Source organism: Myripristis murdjan, chromosome 8, assembly GCF_902150065.1.
Source record: "Myripristis murdjan chromosome 8, fMyrMur1.1, whole genome shotgun sequence".
NCBI classification, from domain to species: domain Eukaryota; kingdom Metazoa; phylum Chordata; class Actinopteri; order Holocentriformes; family Holocentridae; genus Myripristis; species Myripristis murdjan.
Window position 1 is genome coordinate 30,049,785 of NC_043987.1, and position 20,516 is coordinate 30,070,300.

At 43.3% G+C, this 20,516-nt stretch overlaps 1 protein-coding gene across 2 annotated transcripts; it reads right to left on the reverse strand.

Moving 5' to 3' along the window:
• Positions 1 to 2,855: 2,855 nt before the first annotated feature.
• spns1 (SPNS lysolipid transporter 1, lysophospholipid) lies at positions 2,856 to 19,646 on the reverse strand. 2 transcript variants are annotated; one of them, XM_030058728.1, is made up of 13 exons: positions 19,417 to 19,646; positions 16,322 to 16,534; positions 15,336 to 15,401; positions 14,895 to 15,031; positions 13,851 to 14,002; positions 11,934 to 12,000; positions 10,704 to 10,846; positions 9,812 to 9,964; positions 9,073 to 9,262; positions 7,789 to 7,854; positions 7,274 to 7,372; positions 5,293 to 5,461; positions 2,856 to 4,356 (listed from the first exon to the last, which is right to left on the reverse strand). In XM_030058728.1, exons 2-13 carry the CDS (start codon positions 16,527 to 16,529, stop codon positions 4,286 to 4,288), a joined length of 1,521 nt encoding a protein of 506 aa, XP_029914588.1. In that variant the 5' UTR covers positions 16,530 to 16,534; positions 19,417 to 19,646; the 3' UTR covers positions 2,856 to 4,285. The 2 variants fall into 2 exon arrangements, with proteins under 2 accessions (XP_029914588.1, XP_029914587.1); XM_030058727.1 differs by having other exon boundaries at positions 16,322 to 16,537.
• Between the last annotated feature and the right edge of the window lie 870 nt (positions 19,647 to 20,516).

Here is a 20,516-nt window from a genome sequence, read left to right on the forward strand (position 1 = left end):
AATAGCATTAAATGAACTCAGAAAACAACCTCATCTTACATCATGCCGTCTTCGTTTCTTTGACATGAAGCTGTGAACGCGAGGCGGCAAATGTTTATTCCAAACAGCTAAACTGAGACTGAAACCCGGTGATATTTTACATATTTTGGCGGTTATGAAACTTTTCTCCCACCGGTTACAACATCACATAAAGCAGCATCACAAACAGCGAATCGAATCCCTTGTGAGGACAGTGTGATAGCACAGGAAGAGCGTTTCACACATGGTGCAGCTGGTTTTCACTCCTCAACTGTCCAATCGCTTGTCCGATTGCCTTCGCCGCACTAAAGCCAGGAAACACACTTCCTGTATTTTGAGTAATAGAGAGCATCTGCACGCTCCTCAAATGGTCTACGTGTTAACCTCAACATGAGCCTGAGAGAAAAGCCCACACGGGCACTTGGCTCCGGTGCAAAAATCACACCAGGAGCCTTTTTCTTTGCCACATTCTAGACCAACTCTGGATATTTTTTGCTCGTTTTGCAACTTCAACGGTGAAACCTCAGCTGCACCGTCAACAAGCATCGAACGCAGTTTCCCACTCCCTCACAAGATTACAGTGTAGGTGGCAGCCATCTTGTGTCTCCACGTTCAATTCCAATTAAATGGGGCATTGTTTTGTTTTTTTTTGTTTGTTTTTTTCTTTTTCACAAAAAACCCTGAATGCACCTTCATGTAGTTCATATGCAGCGACATGGTAAAGCAGTGGTCAGTGGTGTGCAGGTAAGAGAGAGGAAGACCGGAGAGAAAACCACCACGAGACATTTTGGGTTGCAGAGAGAAAGAAAAGCACAGGTGATGGTTAAAAGCTCAAGGAGAGAAAACTGTGGCATGGAGATGGTTTGCCGTCTTGATGCAGTGTCTAAAAGAAATTTGGCATTGCATCGTGCATCGGAGCAATCCCTGATGCAACGAGCTGCACCGACACTGAAAGCTGCTTTAAACACCAAATTAAAAGTTCACATTTTTCTGCACCGTTTGCTGAAATCAGGATCTAAACATCCTTCTGATATCAAATGAAATTGGGAAAAATGTTGTGCCTCAGTGGGTTGCCACTGAATATGGCCACCTCCTGCATGTCGCTGTCCACCAAAATGCATGCTGGGTATTAGTCTGAGCGGTTTGTCTGGCTAAACGTGGTTGAAGCCGCTCCCCGAGCCCCTGAACCCGACCTGACGGAAGAAACGGACTCACCTACAGCTGAGAAATGACACTTTTAAAGACAGAGATGTGTGCCGGTGAAGACGTGGATCGGTCGAGTCTCAGAGCCTTTGGGAGAGCCGGCTGCTGCGTCCACTCCGCTGTCCAGAGGCGCCTACAGTAACAAAACATCTGCCATGTCTGAGGAGGCTCTCCCTTTCTGCTAAAAACCAAGCTCTCTCTTGCTTTCTCTGCCTTGTCGTTTGGCGTCTCCTCCCTGCTGCCTCAGCTCTGGCGGCCCTGTGCACCTTCACTGCCGTCAGCGACCTACTTGGTGCGTTTTCCCCCCACCCTGTCTCTCGTCAGAAAACTCTCCTACTCTGTCATCGTTGCACCCAACCACCTCCAGTGAGCCTTTGTGAGTCGACTCGTTCTCACACGTTGGGTTTCGTTTTAACCTCCCCGCCACAGATCCTGTCATCTCTTCGCTGTCTTCCTCAGCGTTTCCTCTGAGAGAGGCGAGGGCTGACTTGTCACCAGGCCCATGTGCACCCCATGAGGGTGGGCCTGCAGGCTCTCAGATTCATGAGCAAACACACATAGAAGATAATGGGGGCTCTCAAGAAAAGGAGAGAGTTCTGGTTTTGGGTGAAGCACTGACTAAACCCTTAACAGAGGACATCTTTCCATCTTTGAGGGTGCAACCTGGCAACGTCTGCACCAGTTGACTCACTTAGATAAGCCATCATTTCTGAGAACAGGTTGGTGCATTTTTTTTTAAGGTTTCCTGGTGTGTGAGTGAGCAGATGAGCCTTTTTTGGGCAACTGGACTGCCAAAGGTAAAAAAAAAAAAAAAAAGGGGGTCTGCAGCTCAAGAAAAGAAAAGGTCAAACGCATCAGGCACAAACACCTCTGTGTGCCGAGGCTGTGCCACGACGCCTCACTTCACAGCCGAGCTCGGTCTGCTCAGTGTGTGAGCGTTTGCTGCAGCCGGCTGCTTCATCTCAACATCCTCCCACCTACAAACAGGAAACCACACCGAGGGAAGGAAGCCAAGTCCTCCCCTCCTCTCTCTCTTTCTCTCTCTCTCTCTCTCGGTGTCTTTTTGTCTTCTGTTAAGATGGAAGGCTGAGAGAGAAGAAGGAGGGTTTGGAGGGGGGGGGCAAAGAAATCCCCAAGATAATGTGGCAGGAGAGGGGAGGCGAGGTGACGGGTTCACCTGGCTGAGGAAGAGCTGGAAAAGGACGAGAGGCTGGAGCGGCTCGGTGCATTTGCTGATGCGAAAGTGACACCATCTGTTTGTTTTCTCTGTGTTTCACTCACTAAGCTGCACCAGTGTGTTCTGCACACCCTCGTAAATGCCGGTCACATGAACTTGACTCTCTGCACATAATGCACACGGCTGCTTTGTTTCATGCCCCCAATCTTTTTTTTTTCTTACCCTCTTTGGTGTATCCTGTTGCTTTTGCCGCTGTGATGACTCACTTTCCCCTCGAGGATCGTGACACTTCTTTCTCATTCTATTCCGCATCAGAGCCACCCGGCCGAGGCTCTGTTTTTGCGAGACGTTTCCATGACACGAGCCTCCATGACAAAACACAAGTGCAAAGCTGAACCACAGACACACACAATCACAGCGAACACACACACACACACAGGCGTCAAGTCGTCCAGTTGGTTCAATTCTCATCGTTTAATGGTTCACAAAAAAAAAAAGAAAACAAGATTAGCTAAAATGTTCAGAGGTTAACAAACGAGTTTCATTACTAACAATCATTTAAAAGTTTTTTTTTTTTTTTTTTTTTTATAACCGTTATAATACAGGAGGTTTTTTTCCGGGATGTTCGGTAACTGTCCTCACTGGGGAAAAAGTCTAACTAGTTTCCCCTCTGACAGTCAAACCAGATTTAGCTTTCTGGTGGTGACGTTACCTCCAGCCCGGAAAAGAAAAGCCAAACAGAGCAGAGGGGAAAAAAAAAAAAAAAAAAAAAAAACAGTTTGCAAAAGGGTTTCAAAGCTTTGAAGTGCTTAAGGCATGGCTGGTCCAACTCTGTCCACAAGACGGACGTAAACCAAGCGCTTCTATTCCTCTTCAAAACACCTGAAACATTCCCACCTGTTGTGTCCGACCCAAATACCGCTGAAGAGACATTTAAAAAAAAAAAAAAAAAAAAAAAAAAAAAAAAAAAAAAAAAGAGCAGTTGGATAAAAACAGCGGCCATGCAAGTAAAAAGACAAACGGGTAAATAAAAACCAAACCGAGGTAAGAGGATTCCCTTCCCGAAATCGGACAGATAGACTTGGATTCTGCTGTTCACTCTTAGAGTCAAACTCGGCTGCTGGGTCGTTTCCACCCAGCATGAACAAAACTGCAACTCGAATAGTGTTTCTGTAAAAGACTGATTCAAAATATACAATAACTTGGTTATGATAAGAGATTAATTAGGTTTTTTTTTTTTCTATATAAAAGTCAAACTGTGCATTGACCTTCTTTGGGTACATGCTTAAGCTCATGATGATGTAGACCGTCCTCTTGTTCATTCATTTGAAATGGGACTGACTGAAAGGTTAACTTGGCGTGCGTCTCGGGACGTGAAAAGTGTTTTTTTTTTTATGTTTGGAGATCATGATGATGAGGCTGTACTGCTGTGTGTGTGTGTGTGTGTTCTCGTGCTGAATTGAGCTCCTGTAACTTCACAACACGTGGCTTCTCCTCGCAAAGTCTCTAGTGTTCACTTTCAACTTCTCACCTGCTGTGCATACAATTCCCATCAGCCCCTTGTAAGCACATTTGAAACGGGCGGGGGAGGGAAGACAAACAAAAAACAAAAGTCCACCAGAATGCGTGGAGATGTTAAACACTTTTCTCCTGAAATGCCGGCAGATCCCCGGGCAGAGGAAGGTTATAAAAAGCAACAGTGGCAACATATTAAAAATAAATTATTTGACAATTCCTCTGCGTGGGGACAAAAAAAAAAAAAAAAAAAAAAAAGAACAGTCTGTCCACAGTCCTAAAAATACAGCTGCGTCTCGGGCCGTGCTGAACGCAGGGGCCCCGTCAGGATGCGGCGCTCCCACAGGAAGCGGTGACATCACGATTCTCTCGTCAAATCAGAACACTGGAAACTGGCACCCGGGCGGTTCGGCCGCTTTTGGGCACAGCGATCGGTTCATCATCTGTTCAGAGAGACGGAGAGAGAGAGAGAGAGAGAGAGAGAGAGAGAGAGAGAGAGAGAGAGAGATGTTTAAGTTGTTAAGTCGTTCATATTATTGCTTATTTTATTAATATTATTATTATTATTATTACCACTGTTATTTGCTTTGGCAATATAAGCACCGCCTTGTCATGCCGATAAAGAAAATTAAATTGAAATTGAGACAGACAGGGGGAGAGAGAGAGAGAGAGAGAGAAAGGCAGAGACAGAGAGAGAAAGAGAGAGAGAAAGAGGGAGAGAGAGACAGAGACACACAGAGAGAGAGAGAGGGAGAGAGAGAGAGAGGGAGAGGGAGAGAGACAGAGAGAGAGAGAGAAAGAGGGAGAGAGAGACAGAGACACAGAGAGAGAGAGAGAGAGAGAGAGAGAGAGAGAGAGGGAGAGAGAGAGACAGACAGAGAGAGACAGAGACAGACAGAGAGAGACAGAGAGAGAGACAGATTTTTTTATTTATTTATTTTTATTTTATTTTATTTTATTTTTATTGTCATCACTGCTATTTGCTTTGGCAATATAAGCACTGCCTTGTCATGCCAATAAAGCTATTTAAATTGAAATTGAGACAGACAGGGGAAGAGAGAGAGAGAGAGAGAGAGAGAGAGAGAGAGAGAGAGAGAGAGATTTTTTTTATTTATTTATTTATTTTTATATTTATTTATTTATTTATTTTTATTTTATTTTATTTTATTTTTATTTTATTGTCATTATCACTGCTATTTGCTTTGGCAATATAAGCACTGCCTTGTCATGCCAATAAAGCTGTTTACATTGAAATTGAGACAGACAGAGAGAGAGTGAGGTCATTGATCTGCTGCCCTGTAGCTGATGATGATGCCTGCTGGTGAGAAATAACCAGTCAGTCTGTTTCAGTGTGATCACGGAACGTTAATAAGCCTCACCTGAAGGGGCGTAGTTCTCGGCGCGATGACGGTCACCTTCGATGAAGAGGGCGGTGGCCAGGAAGAAAGCTCCGCCCCCCACCGCCACGAAGGCGCAGAGCAGCAACGAGAGCTGCAGCGAGCGGAACTGCCAGAGGTACGAGTCGGTCTTCCTCAGGGAGTCAGACACCTGGAGGAGGACAGGAGGACAGGAGGACGGGAGGACAGGGACACGCACGGGGAGGGTTAACCAAAACTGAAGCGACCTCATGATACTAGAGGTGTGCTCATTTTCCTCTGCTGCCATGGCAACAAACGCTCAACAGGCTCAAACTGATGACGCATCGGTTTATACTGAGCCCCAAAAATGAAGCTTTGATACAAGTGGAGGTCACACCCAGAAATGAAATAATAAAAACAAAAATTGTGGAACTGAAATGTTTACATGGACGATTTACATTTCACTCGACATCTGAAGGAGGAAGTGAGATGTTGAACCTGGAAAGTCACATTTTGCTGCACATCTGTCATGTACAGCAGCACACAGGAAGAGGGCGCTGTTCTTCCAGCACAAACTGAGCTAAAGCCAGAAACCATGCTTATTTAAACACCAACATTAAACAACATGGTGAAATCAGTCGTGTTAAACCTGCTGCTGCTGCTGGATATGAATCACAGCTCTCTGATCTGTTCAGGAGATCATGAGGAAGAGAGAGTGTTTCCTCTGTAACTTGAACACAGCTGTGGCGCTTTAGCCAGTCACTGTTTGAGCCCAAGTCACTGAGGCTGATGAGGCTCTAGTGTTAAAACTGTTTTAAATATTATCAATACCTCTAAAGCCTCTGCACTACACTTAGTTTAGTTTTAGGTAACATGAAGGTTAAATTACAGTCTCTACTTTGATTTAACACTTTCTCCTGCTGTGGTCGTGCACAACTGCTGAATAAACACAGAAGAGGAAACACCAAGAGAGGTGCAGAGAGCTGCTATATGCTAGATTTTAATCTTGCGAAAACATCGAACCCTATCTTATTTCGTTCAAATCCACAACCTTGAAGGATTACAAGGCCCATGGGAATCCTGTAACGCTTTTCAGAGGCAATAGCGAGACACTGGTGGAAATGAAAAAAAAAATATTCACGTGGGAATCACTTCTCTCTGACTGAGGATAATGTTACGTGTCAGCTTGTGGGCTGAGAGGTAACATCATCGGTGGCTATCACTACCCAGTTCTTCTTTTTCGGTTTATTCCAGACAAACCAGAAAATTATAACACGACTTCCTGCACAACAAAAGACTTTTAACCAAGAAAAATCAAATGTAAAAAGCTTTAATGAACTCGACACAACTTGAATCACCCAGTTTTCCCAGTTCTTCACAGTGAAGGCAGGTTTCCTTGAGTAAAGAAACCCCCACCCGAGCCCGCCATGTAAACTAAGAAATCCAAAGTCAATGACAGAAGTCAAGTTTAAGGACACAGGAAACTCTCTAGTGCCTCATTTCGCTGGAAAGAGTCAAACAGCATGTCTGGCAAACCTCTGTAACGACAAACCCTGGTGCCCTTCACCTCATTAACCACTGCCACCCTCACTAACAAATTTCCTGTTTCCTGTTGTGTTGCATCAATCAGCACCAGAGGAGAAAAACAGGCATTTATCTGAATATAAATGCTGATTTTAAAACAGAGCTCTTCCACTTGAATTTAGATGCAAGAACAAAACCGGTTTGGGGAGGGTGTATAAACTTAATATCGACCACATGTGTGTGTGTGTTGGTGGCACGGCTCGCCTCGTGTCTTTGCACTTGCAGCTCTGTGAAATATCAGTGAAATGTCACACACACTGCTGATAAGGCAAAAAAAAAAAAACTCCTCTACAGTCTCACCTGATGATAGATAACATTTTTTCTGATTCTGATAAGGAACAGAGTCGGATAGTGAGTGTGTGTGTGTGTGTGTGTGTGTGTGTGTGTGTGTGTGTGTGTGTGTGCAAACACGACATACCACTCCAATGAGGTACGGACTTCCTGCGTCTCCAAGCAGGTGAGAGAGAACGATCTGGAAAGCCTCGGCTGTGGAGCGGCGAGTGGGAACCACCACGTACTGAGAGGGAGGCACGGATTGAGAATGAATTAAAAAAACAAACAAACAAACAAACAAAACCCCTTAAAATTCAACGTAAGCCTCCTGAATCTTCTCAGACCGGTGGTTGTCAAAGGAGGTTTGAACTGGCAAAATGAGGAGCTGCTTCATGTCGCTACAGGTTCATATTTTTCCCACGACTGTCTGTATTTTGGACTAAATCATCACATGAAATCAACTAAAATCTTCTCGTGTACTGTAGGTCGCTGCGATAAACTCAAAGCGAATATCAACGGAGGGTCAGCGGCATAAAAAAAAAAAAAAAACGTTTCGGAGAGCCAGCACATCCTGTTTGTCCACAGAAACACAGACAAGCGGACACAGACTTACGTGAACGAACACGAGCGAAACACGATAAACCAAAAGAAAGTCCTCACCAGCAGAATGTCAGCCACTATCGCCCAGTTCATCGACAGGAAGGTCTCACCCAGGAAAATGAAGACCTGAGCAGACACAAGAAAAAAAAAGACATCATACTTATAATCTCATCAACTAGGTAACAGCAAAACATCACATCTAGCTGCTTAAATTAATAATGCGTTGCACCTGTAGCTGCTTCTATATGATGTTTTTTAATGTCCTGTGGTCTGAACACTGTTTCAAACACCTTTCTACCACATAAGGGAGGGAAACGCGTCATACCGTGCGTTTTCTGTAAAGTTTTGGCATCAAATTGGACGAATTTTAAAAAAAAAAAAAAAAGTGACCTAAATAAAGTTTTGACCTAAATAAATTAGACACATCAGCCTTCAAAACCCCATTTGCTTTACTGGTGGCTTGTGGTATTTTTGATCTTGGAGTTTGAACTCGTGCTATGACTGCACTCACAACTTTTTTTTTTTTTAAAAACATCTAAACAAACACCAACAAACACCCACCAGCTCTTCTGTTCGACTGTGTTAAGCCCGACGGCGTCTGTTTTCACCGAATGACCGTGTTCAATCTGTGTTTGCTGTCAAATGTTTGAGCAGTCTGATATGATTTTCCAGCGAGTCTGAGGCAGGTCACTACCAGCGAGACTAGGACTCAATTACAGCCTCCACTTTGACAAACAGTCAAAAAAAAAACCCAAAGGAGACTGGATACACCTTGCAAAAAGAAATGAAAGATTTACTCCTTATTTATTATTTATCAGGAACAAGAAGAGCACCTGCATGTTTATATAATCATTACAAATTCGTCGCAGCCTTTCAAGAGCTTTTTGCTGTTTTTGGCGCAGTAACAGCTGGAATATATATTTCATTTTTTTTACTTCTTATCTCTTTCATTTTTTGTGATTCTGTCCTGGTCCTCGTGGAAGTCCTTTCCCCGCTGCTTCGCTCACTTTAAATCACAATTTCTCTTTTTTCAACATTGAAAATAACAGGGCATTATGATGTGGGATCTCAAATTTAAAGCTTTTTAAAATGTTTTGTTAAAATAAAGATAGAGCACAGTTCACGCTGGAATTAAAAGGAAATGTTTCCGAGGATAAAATCCCATTTAAGATAGGAAGTAGATCACCTCAGAGTACATGTGGCATTAAAAACAGGTGATCCATGTTTTTGCCAGTGAGCTAGTCTGGTTTGTTGGAGTTTGCTGTAGCAGTGTGAAAATGAGTTATTTTTCCAAACATGGGGAGTTTTTTGGGGCCTTAAACGTCGACAAGCCTGAGAACTCACATAGGTGGCGATGGTGCTGGCCTGGGCGAAGACGATGGCCAGGTAGAGGAAGGGCGCTGAGAGGAGCAGGCCGGTGGCGCAGACCAGGGGGTCGGCCCTGGGCGTCCTCTTCCTCAGCCGCCGGCTGGCCTCCACGCCGCTGGCCACGCCCAGCACGCCCGTCACACAGGTGATGATGCCAAAGTAGAGACTGTCGGGAGCAAAAACACCAACAGAGCAGGCATCAGATGCTGCCGGGACTCAGAGAGCCAGCGCACTGACAACGAGGTCAGAGGAAACGTGCGATGATGCAGACGGTGACAAGTTCTGCAAATGTGAACAAGATCAAATATCTGTTTTTTGGCCCACTGGTAGATTCCCAGACAGATTGTTCAATCAGGTGAACATTTGGATTGTAAATGAGAGAAAACCAGAACTGAAAGTTTCTGTTTGCGACTGCACGTAATGTCACAGCTGATTCCCATTTACTCTCTTTATGTAAGAGCAGTTTCCTCTGTTCAGCTCTTACTTTTCTTGGATCCTCATTTTCAGCCTTTTGTCAGTTTCGTCTCCAAAACCAAATGCAGCGTCAGAGCTGCACAGCACTGAATAATCACAAACATAACGGCAGCTTCATCATGTTCTATATTTATTTTTCTGCTGCTCTCATTGTATGCAGGATCGCATGCAGGATCACTAGATCCCTCCGCCTGATTTGCATAAAGGTCACTGTTCACTGACTGGGCACTGGGCTCATTACCTGTCCGAAGTGTCGCACGGTTCCTGCACACAGGGAGATTTCTCCCCGGTGAAGACGGCGGCTCTGAAGAGGAAAGCCGGAGCCCAGAGCGCCAGAGAGCCGGTGACGAAGGCCACCGCCGTGAAGCCGAAGGTGGACAACACGAAGCTGCGGCTGCGGCGACAACAGAGAGAAAAACAGCTTAACAGCGTTTCCTTGGTACACTGTTATACCACTCCACTATTACACTGACATAGCAGTAAAACAACAACTGCTAGAGAAAACATGGGGACACTTTGCTCATTGTTCAGCTAGATTTTCATTCATTTCACAAAAAAATATAACTATGTTTGAAATGACTGAACTTATCAATACGTAAAAAAAGGGCAAAGATTAAATGCTGACTAAATAGTCCCAGTAAGATTGCTATAGTTGTTGCTTGTTACTTTATTTTGAAATATCAATTTTTAATGACATTTTATCCATTCTGTTCTTTTAGCTACTGTTTTTTTCTTATCTGTTGAACATCTTCTTCTTCTTGTAAGCCTTACAAATAAGATAAACAAAAGACAAAGATTGTGCAAGTGAGATTAAAAACCTCTGTGTGATCCACTGTGAAAACAATCAAATCTAACTTTAGTTTCAGTGCTGCAAGCTCTATTAGAACAAAATTCAGGACAAGAACAAAATGATTTCAAATCAAAAAGACTGAGTCAAACAAACTGAATACCTGCCTAGGAGATGCGACTATTTTAATCATGCAGCTGTTGAAAAAAAAAATCCTTGTTTTACTTCTCCTTTTTAAATTCTTTGAGGCCAACCAAGGACAGGTTTGCATTACCATACCATGACACCACATACAAAGTGACGGCAGGAAAGCAGCTACAGCTACAGGAGAGGTGTGTGAACCTACTTCTTGCTCAGGGCCTTGACGTCGGCCACCCAGCTGGTCTGGTGGAGGTGATGCTCGGGTCGGGCCTCCACCGCTCCTCTCTTGGGCTCCTGGACCACCAGCAGCAGCAGGACCACGGCGATCAGCCCCAAGCCGGGAGTTACCTGCCGAGGTGCGACACCGTCAGCACACAGAACCCGGCAGGTGTGTGTGAGGAGCTCAAACAACATCAAGAGAAACGTGTGTGTTTGCAGGTTTTCATTCCAACTAGAGGTGGAGATGAGCGTCTGAGCCTGATGGGACCTGAATGCTCCTGTCTGGGCAGGTCAGCCTCAAACAGGACAGACATTTTGTTTATACAGGCTATGCCGAGTCAGAGTTTTTGCTCCGGATTTTAAATTTTACATTTTTCCACCTTATTTCAACATTTAATACTTGATCAGGTGAATTGGAGACACTAAATTGCCCCGAGGTGTGACTGTGTCTGTCGGTGTCTCTGCCCTGTGATGGTCTGGTCAAGGGCGTCTCCCCACCTTCTGTCCAGTTAGCACTGGGATAGGCTCCAGTGCCCTGTGACCCTAATTAAGATAAGCAGCTTGGAAAATGAATGAATGAATAAATGAATGAATGGGGGTATTGGTTATATGTGTGTCTAAAGGCATGAATTGATGAGAGACTTTGCTTAAGTGGCATTTAAACTTAATTCTAGCATTTTTTTTTGATGGATTTGTCTGATATAGCCTGATGTTAGATTTAGATTTTCCATCGAGCAATTATAATCTCAAACCAGCATGTGCTATGTAGATTACAGTTAATGAGCATCCTAGGGATAATTTCCTGCTGCAGGCGTGTAAATGTCTGGTTTTATTGAGGATTTGGCAGGCGATGCTGAGGGTGGGAGTTTTCTCAGGCCTTTTGTAGTTGTGTGTAAATAATGTAGTATGACAATTTTGTTTTGTTTTCACTGTAGGTCACTATTTGCGTGCCACTTTCTGGAAGCTCTAAATAAAGAATAAAGAATAAGGCATAAAGAGCGGGCTTGTACAGCTGTAGGTAGAGGTGTTAGGTGGCCGATCTCAAGAAAACAGGAAGTGTGTGTACTGAAAGAGGAAAAACAAGGTCTAAAAAAATTCTCTGCAGCAGGAAACACAAAAAGTAATAAAAAAGTCACCCTCTTTCCTCTGATGAAGTGGTGTGTAAATTCTGGAGAGCAAATTCAGCCTAAATCAAAAGAATAAATCTTCATCTTACCCGCAGCGCCCAGTGCCAGTCCTTTGCTGCGTAATCCACCTTCGACCCCACGATGTAGCCGAGACCGCTGACGAAAAGAAATCACACTGACAAGTGAGCCGCCAGAAACATTCACTTTTGAGATGCTCTAATCCTAAAACTGACCCAAAGCCAATCCTGAAAAACAATACCAAAAGAGGGTGTGCCGGAGTCGCCCCAATATGAAATTCAGTGAGTTTTCCTCAACTGCAACACTCCAACGCTGCAGTGTTTTCATGATGTATAAATTTAAGGTCATGCAAAACGTGTGAAGTAATTTGGAAAATATTCTGCCTCTGTCTCGATAAACTGACTAATCTGTAAAATCTTCAGGTATTTCCAGACTTCTGAGGAAATTCCCTGACTTGTCCAGTCTGAAATAAACATCTACACTACATGATGTTCCTGAAATTCAAATAACCTGTTTAACAGGCTTGTACAGTAGGAAGCTTCAAAAAAGAGCACAAGATTTTTTTTCCACTGTAGGATAAAAAAAATTAATAAATTTTTGGTCCAGTGAGCACGATGTAACCCTCAGAAAGCTGTCACTGTGTCACTGGCATACAAAATTCCCCGAAAAATAAAAACAAATTCAAAAGTCACTATTTTGGTCTCCAGAGGTTGGAAAGCATGGACTCTCATCTAAAATAAATAAATAAATAAATATATAAATAAATACACAAACAACAGAATGAATGAATGAAAGAATGAATGAACAAATAAGTAAATGTAATAAAATGCATATTACAAAAAAAAAATTATCAAATCTTTTACAAGTATTTGAAAATCACTGCTTTGGTCTACAAAACTGGGAAACAAAAACAACAACTGCTGCAGCACTGGAATGTATGTAGTCATTCAGATTAGAGCTTTCAGATTAAATGCATCTTCATAGCCCAAAATAGAGACTTTATAATAAAAAAAGAAAGAGGATTTCATTTAGGTTGCAGAGGCTTAATGGAATAACTCTAGTGTTCAGTAAAAAGTAAAGGTTTGTAAGGACCTGCTTACATCAGTTTTTTCAGAAGGTGGGGCGTCGCTGCGTTTTAGGGCCCACTCACATTGGCAAGTTTGAGCCCGTATCGTGCTAAAGCCAAAATCCCCCCCTCCCCAGTCCCCGGCTGGCCTGCACTCACATTACCTTTTTCCCAAACGCGCCCAAGCACGATTGCCCCCGGTGTGCACGTCATCACGTTGAAATACGACAACAGGCATGGCCCGACGTCATTATAAATCAATGTAGTTCAAATACATCATGTCTTCCTTTTAACTAAAAAACGTTTTTGGTCCTTTTAATCAGACATGGGATGTTTATTTACCTTGACAGTTTCGGAGGTAACTTCCTCCTTCTTCAGAAAGGTCCAACTGACAGCCGGAGCGGCACCTGTCAGATCCGGCAGACCGGGTGACCGGGTGGCCGCACACCGCGCGGTGCCGCGGCCAGTGCCGGCCGGTGCCGACGCGGTGCCGGCTAGCACCAGGTCTGCCGGATCGCCGCACACAGACTGCTGTACTTTCATTATAAACCGACTTTTGTTTATACGCGGTTGCAGCAGCACAACGGACAGTAACACAGACAACATGGTTGATTATTGATTGCGCAACGCGGCCATTCGCCGGTAATCGCGCTGTGCACATTAAACAGTTTTGCAGAGGCAGGAGGAAAGTTGCATGATTTACGTCCGCGCACTGCGTGCGTGACCGTGCATGTGCTCATGTACGCGCCCGTACCGTGCAGAAGCACACCCCTTCCAACCGTGCCAGAGCGGGGGAAGTGTGCTGTATTCAAGCACGATACGGAGCGATCACACTGGTCAAAGAATCCGGATTTTAAGGGCAATCGTGCTTGGGCGCGGATCAAACTTGCCAGTGTGAGTGGCCTCTTAGTGTTATTCCTACCTGCCGACTGGGATGGCAAAGTAGAAGATGGAGAGCATCTGGGTCCTCTTCTCCTTGACGTACAGGTCAGCGATGATGGTGGGAGCGATGGTGGAGTAGCTGGCCTCCCCGACGCCGACCAGGCCGCGCGTCAACAGCAGAGCCCAGAAATACTGGAGCGACGGAGGGAGGGAGGGTTTATTATGATTAGAAAGTTCATGACACAGCAGAGAGCAGCCGGCTAACAGGACTATGTCTGTCCTGATGATACCTGGACAATCACAAAGACGTCTTGGTGGAAAATGTCTTCAGTGCTTAAAGTTTTCTTTAGGTTTAGTCTTTAAATAGTTGCAAAACGTTGGTAATAGTCATTTTCATTTTCCTGTTTTAACAATGCAGGTGCTGTGAAGCTCCTGGAGGCTCTGGTTCGCATGCATTTTCTAAACTTGAGTATTTTGTTTGTTCAAGATAAAAAGAAAAACTTACAAATCTGATTCTTGAAAGTGAAGTTCTCAAATTTGTTGTTTTTTTTTTTTTTAAACAACCACTCAATGTCATGGAGACCAGCTTCTAAATTCATTCAATTGATGACACATTTTAGAGATTATCTTACATTTTAAGGTCACCATTTTACTGTTAACTCAAATTAGACATAATAAGCCAGAAGGCAGAACCTATTTACAGGAAAAGGGTTACAATTTAAGTTAGTTATTTCAGTTAACCATGAATGAAACCTCCAAAAATACTCTAAGTAAGTAAATTCTAAGAAAGAAAGCAGGAGAGGTTCATATCAGGTTAGACTAATCTTTTGAAAACAGCCACTGCTTTGTGCCGGTATTCAATCTTTAAATTTGACAACTCTCATGCCAAAAAAAAAAAAAAAAGACAAGTATTCAGTGTTCAGATTTTAATTCTCATCAGCAAGGAAACTCTGAAACAGCATTTAGACACACAAACTCCTGTATTCAGTATCGGGGAAGCCCTGGGATGAATTAGGAGGTAAAGTTTAGGACAATCAGTCTGAGTCATACCAAGGGAAAGTTTGAAAGGCAACACTTGACTCACTTCCTTCGGGGTGTAGGAGCTGGCGAGTGTCACCAGAGACCAGAAGCTGATACCAACACTCATGATCAGCTTCCTGTTGTACCTGTCGCCCAAGTAGCCGAAAAACGGAGCCAGGAACATGTAACTGCAAATGAAAACTGGAGGGAAACAAGCGTGCACACACCTGAATCACACGGGCTTAAAAAAAAAAAAAATCAACAAAACCCTTGCACTTATTATAAATCCAACATTAATCCTGCAGAAAAATAACTTGTCCAGACTGAGAGGCTGGTTTATCTCTTCAGATAACAACAGAGACGACATGATTAGTCTCAGCTGACTGGTGATACTATCACAGTTACTGTATTAGCAGACTGGAAAAGGAACTTCAAATAGGCAGTTTCATTTGTGATGTGTGTGATTTGTGTGTCGGTGTAGGCTCTTTTTTAAATGTCGCCATACCTGTTTGGAGCAAGCCGGATTTCCCATCGTCAATCCTGAAATACCGCTCAATGTCAGGAAGAACACCTGGTGGGGAGAACCATGTTGTATTTATTATCCTTTCAGAACAAACCACATTTAGACAAATGCATGCATAACGCACTTAAACATACAAAATTCCTATAATTCAAAGATTGTGGGAGTATTTACTCCCAGGTAGAATACTGCTTTTGGATTCCTTTTCCGCTGGACGAGGCCTGAGTCCTGTGCTACTAAAACTATTTTTCACCTCCTGAGCGAGTGCGTTGCCTTTCCTTGAGTGCAACTGGGGCAGATGTTACACACTCGAGTTGAGCTGATTAGTTTAATTGCACAGGCAGAGCGAATCCAACTCAGAATAGCACCTGGACCCACACCAGACAGTCATGACAGAGCTCCGGCTGTGGCTGTGACGTAATATTCACTGTGTTTCCATAAAAAGTCATTCATTCACCTAAAAATGCTCTCCTGCCTTGGATAGTTGTTGTTCAGAGGTTACATCTGGGTATCTAATAAAATCCAATTGAGAAACAAAGCTGGCAACTAGGGCTGAATATGTTCCCACAATTACTTTAACATATAATGGGATTGTAATATAATTCACGACTGTATTGGGAATGATCATTTCAGTATCATTTTCATTTTTCATTTTCATTTTCAATGAAAAAAAGATGTGATTTTTGCTGTGCTCTGTACCACAAAAAACATTTTCCCACACCTGGAGAGTATGCTATAGGGCAGGACGTCTCTCTAACACCACAATACTTCCATTTATAATTCTGTCACACATTTTAACTATCAAGAAATCGCACATCCGGTGATCTGGATATTGCACTGTTTCATACTGCAGTTTTTATAACATTGCAATTAATTGTTCAGCCCTACTGACAACTATTCCCCTCCTTCCAAAGAGCATTTATCAATTTCCCTGAAATTCCCAGTCTGGAAAACACCTCGGTGGTACGTACCAGCCACAGTGAACCTGTCCATGTAGTTGAGGAGGTTGATGTAGCAGAGGATGCTGACGGTCAGCACCGATCTGACTCTGGACACTCCGCTGGGCGACAGGTCGTCCGGCCGCTGGCCCGGCGCCCCGTCCAGCTCCTCTGTACCCTCCGCCTCGCTGTCATCGGAGAAGAAGGGCGCAGAGTCCGAGGTGGGCTCTCCCACAGACATGGCCGCTGCTGGGAGGTGAGCAAACAAAAACAACCGTCAGTCCACCTGGGAAAAAGCTGCCACATCCTGTAACCACAGCAATTTAAAAGTCGACAGCACAGGGCTTCATCGTCAACTTAACAATCAGAAAGGAGAATAGACCAACAACGGTTTCCAAGTATTTTGGGGCATCTATATAAGTCTTTAATTTATTTATTATCAGGAGGTGAAACCCTCAGCAGGGGGTAATGTGATCGACTTTGTCCATCTACCAGCACTGCAGGTGAAAAACTGCGGGACAGGTTTGCACAAAACTCGGTGGAAAGGTTTGTTAAGGACCAGTGAAGAAGGAAGTAACTTTTTAGTAGAAAAGGGCGGCACACACTAAACACTGATGAGGTGCCAGCCGACCAGTACGATAATAACTGGAAAGAAGGGAGTGGATGCACACTCCAGGTCAGCAGACAAACAGAGCCACAGTTTCCAAATACAAACACATTTCATCACCAAACCCGGCAAGGAGGCTGGTTATGGCTCGAGGCAGCACTTCCCCTGCTGACTGCCAGAGAGGAGTGTGTCCTGTGCCAACAGTATTGCCGGAAAGCGGTGTGGTTTATCACCAACCAGGTCATATATTCCAGTTATGACCGTGGGAAACGCCTGTGTTCTCCTGAATGCCTTTTTGTTACGAGGCTGACTGATATCGGCCAGTCAGTGTAACATCTGGTATGACAGGATGCAGATCAATTACATATTTAGTGTATAGCTTATGCCACTATTATACAAGTTTACTATGGTAAGACCTTACACACACTAACTAACTAACACAAACGTTTCTACTACATTGATAAATAACGCACCAGGACAGCACAAAGCAGGATATGTTGAAAGACAGACACTTGCAGAACAACTGCACACAGCACTAAAGTCAATAAAACTTCACTGGATAGCAATATGCTTTTAATGTGGTTGAAGAAAAGTCAAACACAAATCGCCCATAAAACAAATTTGCTGCCTGAAGGAAGAAGAAAACATGAAGGCTTTGTATCTGGCTCTTCTGCTGCATGCAACAGGCCAACAGGAGATAACACAATAAGAAGGCTGAGTACAGATAATGTAGTTTGTGGAGAGAAAAGAGAAGTCAAAATAGCATTGGACGCAGGACATGACTTAATGAAACCACAGTCATGTGAGTGGTAGCACATGGGCAATCTCTGTGGAAATGAAAGAATGGATGCAAGGCTTTTTTTTTTTTTGGACACACAAAACCCAGGCAGAGGATGTGTGTCTGTCCTCTCAGGAGAGGGTCTGCTGAGCACTTGGATTTATTCTTATGCAACAGCGGAGCCGGAGCAGGACTTGGCTGCAGTTCCCTGCAACCTGAGCCAGTCCCGACACCACTCAGCTGGGATGAACCTTGCTCTTTTCCCAAACACAGCTTACTTAATTATCAGTAGATAACCAAATTGAGGACTTCAGCAGCCTTACTGTCCTCTCAACACTAGTGCTGTTCATTAGGGATGGAACAATATGCTCTTTTTTTTTTTTTTAGAGGCCAATATCTTCCCACCAATAAAGGCTGATGACAGGAGCAAAACAGGCTCAGCTTTGCAGACGGCCATGCCTCAAGATAATTACGTTGTTTTTAACAAAAAGATAATGTCAGCTTATTGCTCATAATTTGACATAATAGAAAAAAGGTAGAAAGACAATATCTGTGCTAAAAAGTCATCTGGACACTTTTCAGAGGATTACAGATATTGCTTTTTTAATAATGGTCGATAGCTGGCTGCTGCTCATTCTCGTATGGGAAGAACAGGAAGCCAACCTCCATGTAGAAGCTTGACAACTGAATGTACTCTTGCTTATCGGCCAATGTGTGTTTATACATATCTTGTAGTCTTCCAACATCGACATGTAACATTAACACCAGATAATGCAATAATAAACCAATAAAAACTCTCAACTTTAACCCTCCTGTTATCTATGGGGCCAATTTTACCCCATTCACTGTTTAACATCTCTAAATACACAATTAACATACTTTTTTTTGGCTTCATATTTAACGATTTTACCTAATTTAATGGGGACAAGTGGGTAAATGAAAAATGAACATCATGATAAGTGTTCAAGGTCCTGGACATTTTTTTTTTTTTTTTTTTTGTTAGCTGTATAAAACAAGAAGAAATAGAAGAAGAAGGAGAAGAAATATCGCCATTTTTCATAAATTTGTTTTGGATGACACGGAGGAACTATAACATGCCATTTATAATCTTTAAAAAAAACTTCCCTCTGCTTTAGGTCCATAACCAAACATAACCATTAAAGTGACATTTGGGAAGGAAAAACATGATTCCCACCAGAACTTTGAGGTATAAGCGTTGAGATTATATTTTATTTAAAGAGCTTTTTAAATTACTGGTGTCAAACTGACTCTAACTGATAAAAAGGTTAATAGATTTGAAGGAAACAGGAAGGCTACGGGCTGCATTACAGAGGCTGATACGGCCCCGGTGCTCTGTAGCTGTTAGATAACACTGATGAATGGAGATAGCAGGGGAAAAAAACCCAAACAAATCTACCTGGTTTATGATTTTGTTACACAAAGTGAATTCAACCTGCTTGCCGAATTTGTCAGCGGTTCCTACCGGTTCGTTTAAGGTCTTCAACCATGTTTTACAAGTGAAATATTGTTTGCAAACGACCAGTGAAACATCACACAGCCAGAATTGACACTGAGCTCGGCGCGGCGCTTCCTTTGCTTTGGGTTTACGGACCTCCGTCAGAGCAGATGGCTGTTGATCTTCTTTAACCGGCTTCAGGTGTGACATGTAGTGTTAATTTACCTGGTGTCAGCAAGTCGTCTGAGCAGTGAGCTAGCAGAGCTGTGTTGTTGTTAGTTGTTTACCTTGGAGGATGAGTCAGGACGGGCGCTTCGTAGACTTTCTGTCGCCTTTCTAAATCCAGTGTCGTTGTCACGCAGTGTTTTGACCTCTATTAAAAACCCATGACGATGTTGTTTCCTAAAAACGTTTCCACATAACACTTGCCGGTCATTATACGTATAAAAAGTGCTTTGTTTAATGTAGTGAACTGTATATATGCCCTCCTTTCGGCGCTGCCGCCATGTTGGATTTACGCAAACTTCCGGTCAGCGGCTCACATGACTTTATTGGTAATCAACAGTTCAGGGTTGCCAGATCTGTGAGACAAAAGCAGCCAAACAGCAACTCAAAACCAGCCCAAACCCGCCCAACCGGGTATAAAAACGGCCCAAAAATCAGCCCAATACCAGAACTAAAAATATGCCCATAAAAATCCATATATGCTATAAGTCCAACAGAATTGCTATAATTGCAAAATGCACTATAATATCTATAAAATAACATCATAAACATTAAAGGCAATTTCCCAGGCAAAGGCAATTGAAAATCATTTCAGCTCACCTGTTAAACTGCTGGCTGTCTCCAGCATAAAAAAGAACAGGAAAAAACTCCATGAACTTGAACTATTTACAGCGTTGTCCAGTTTCTTTTTAGACATGTTGAGATCCCTCGCCCTGGTCCCTGTCATACAGAACTGTATTGAACAAGGCCAGCATCTCTCTGCTGGGCTCAAACTCGCGGCAGCAGGTTTCATTAGTCATTCAAAATATGAATCTTTATTCATAGGCATTATTCATCATCTGTATGCCACAGGTCTGCCCAAGCCCAACCCGCGGGCAAACTTTGTTACCCGCGGCAACACTTAAAAAGTAGCCCAATTTGGCGGAAAAAACGCGGCCTTGGCAACCCTGCAACCGTTTATCAGGTCACGTGACATTAGGAAACTCTTTTTAAGTCAGCCTTCAGCTTTGTGGCGTCACCATGGTAATTAGCATCCTTTCTTTGAAATACAGCAAGTTTAGCACAATCCTTCCCATTCAATTATCTATCTATCATACCAAAGCCCACATGTGAAGCATTTATTATTGGACACATTCTCCAAATAACTAAAAATAACACCCTG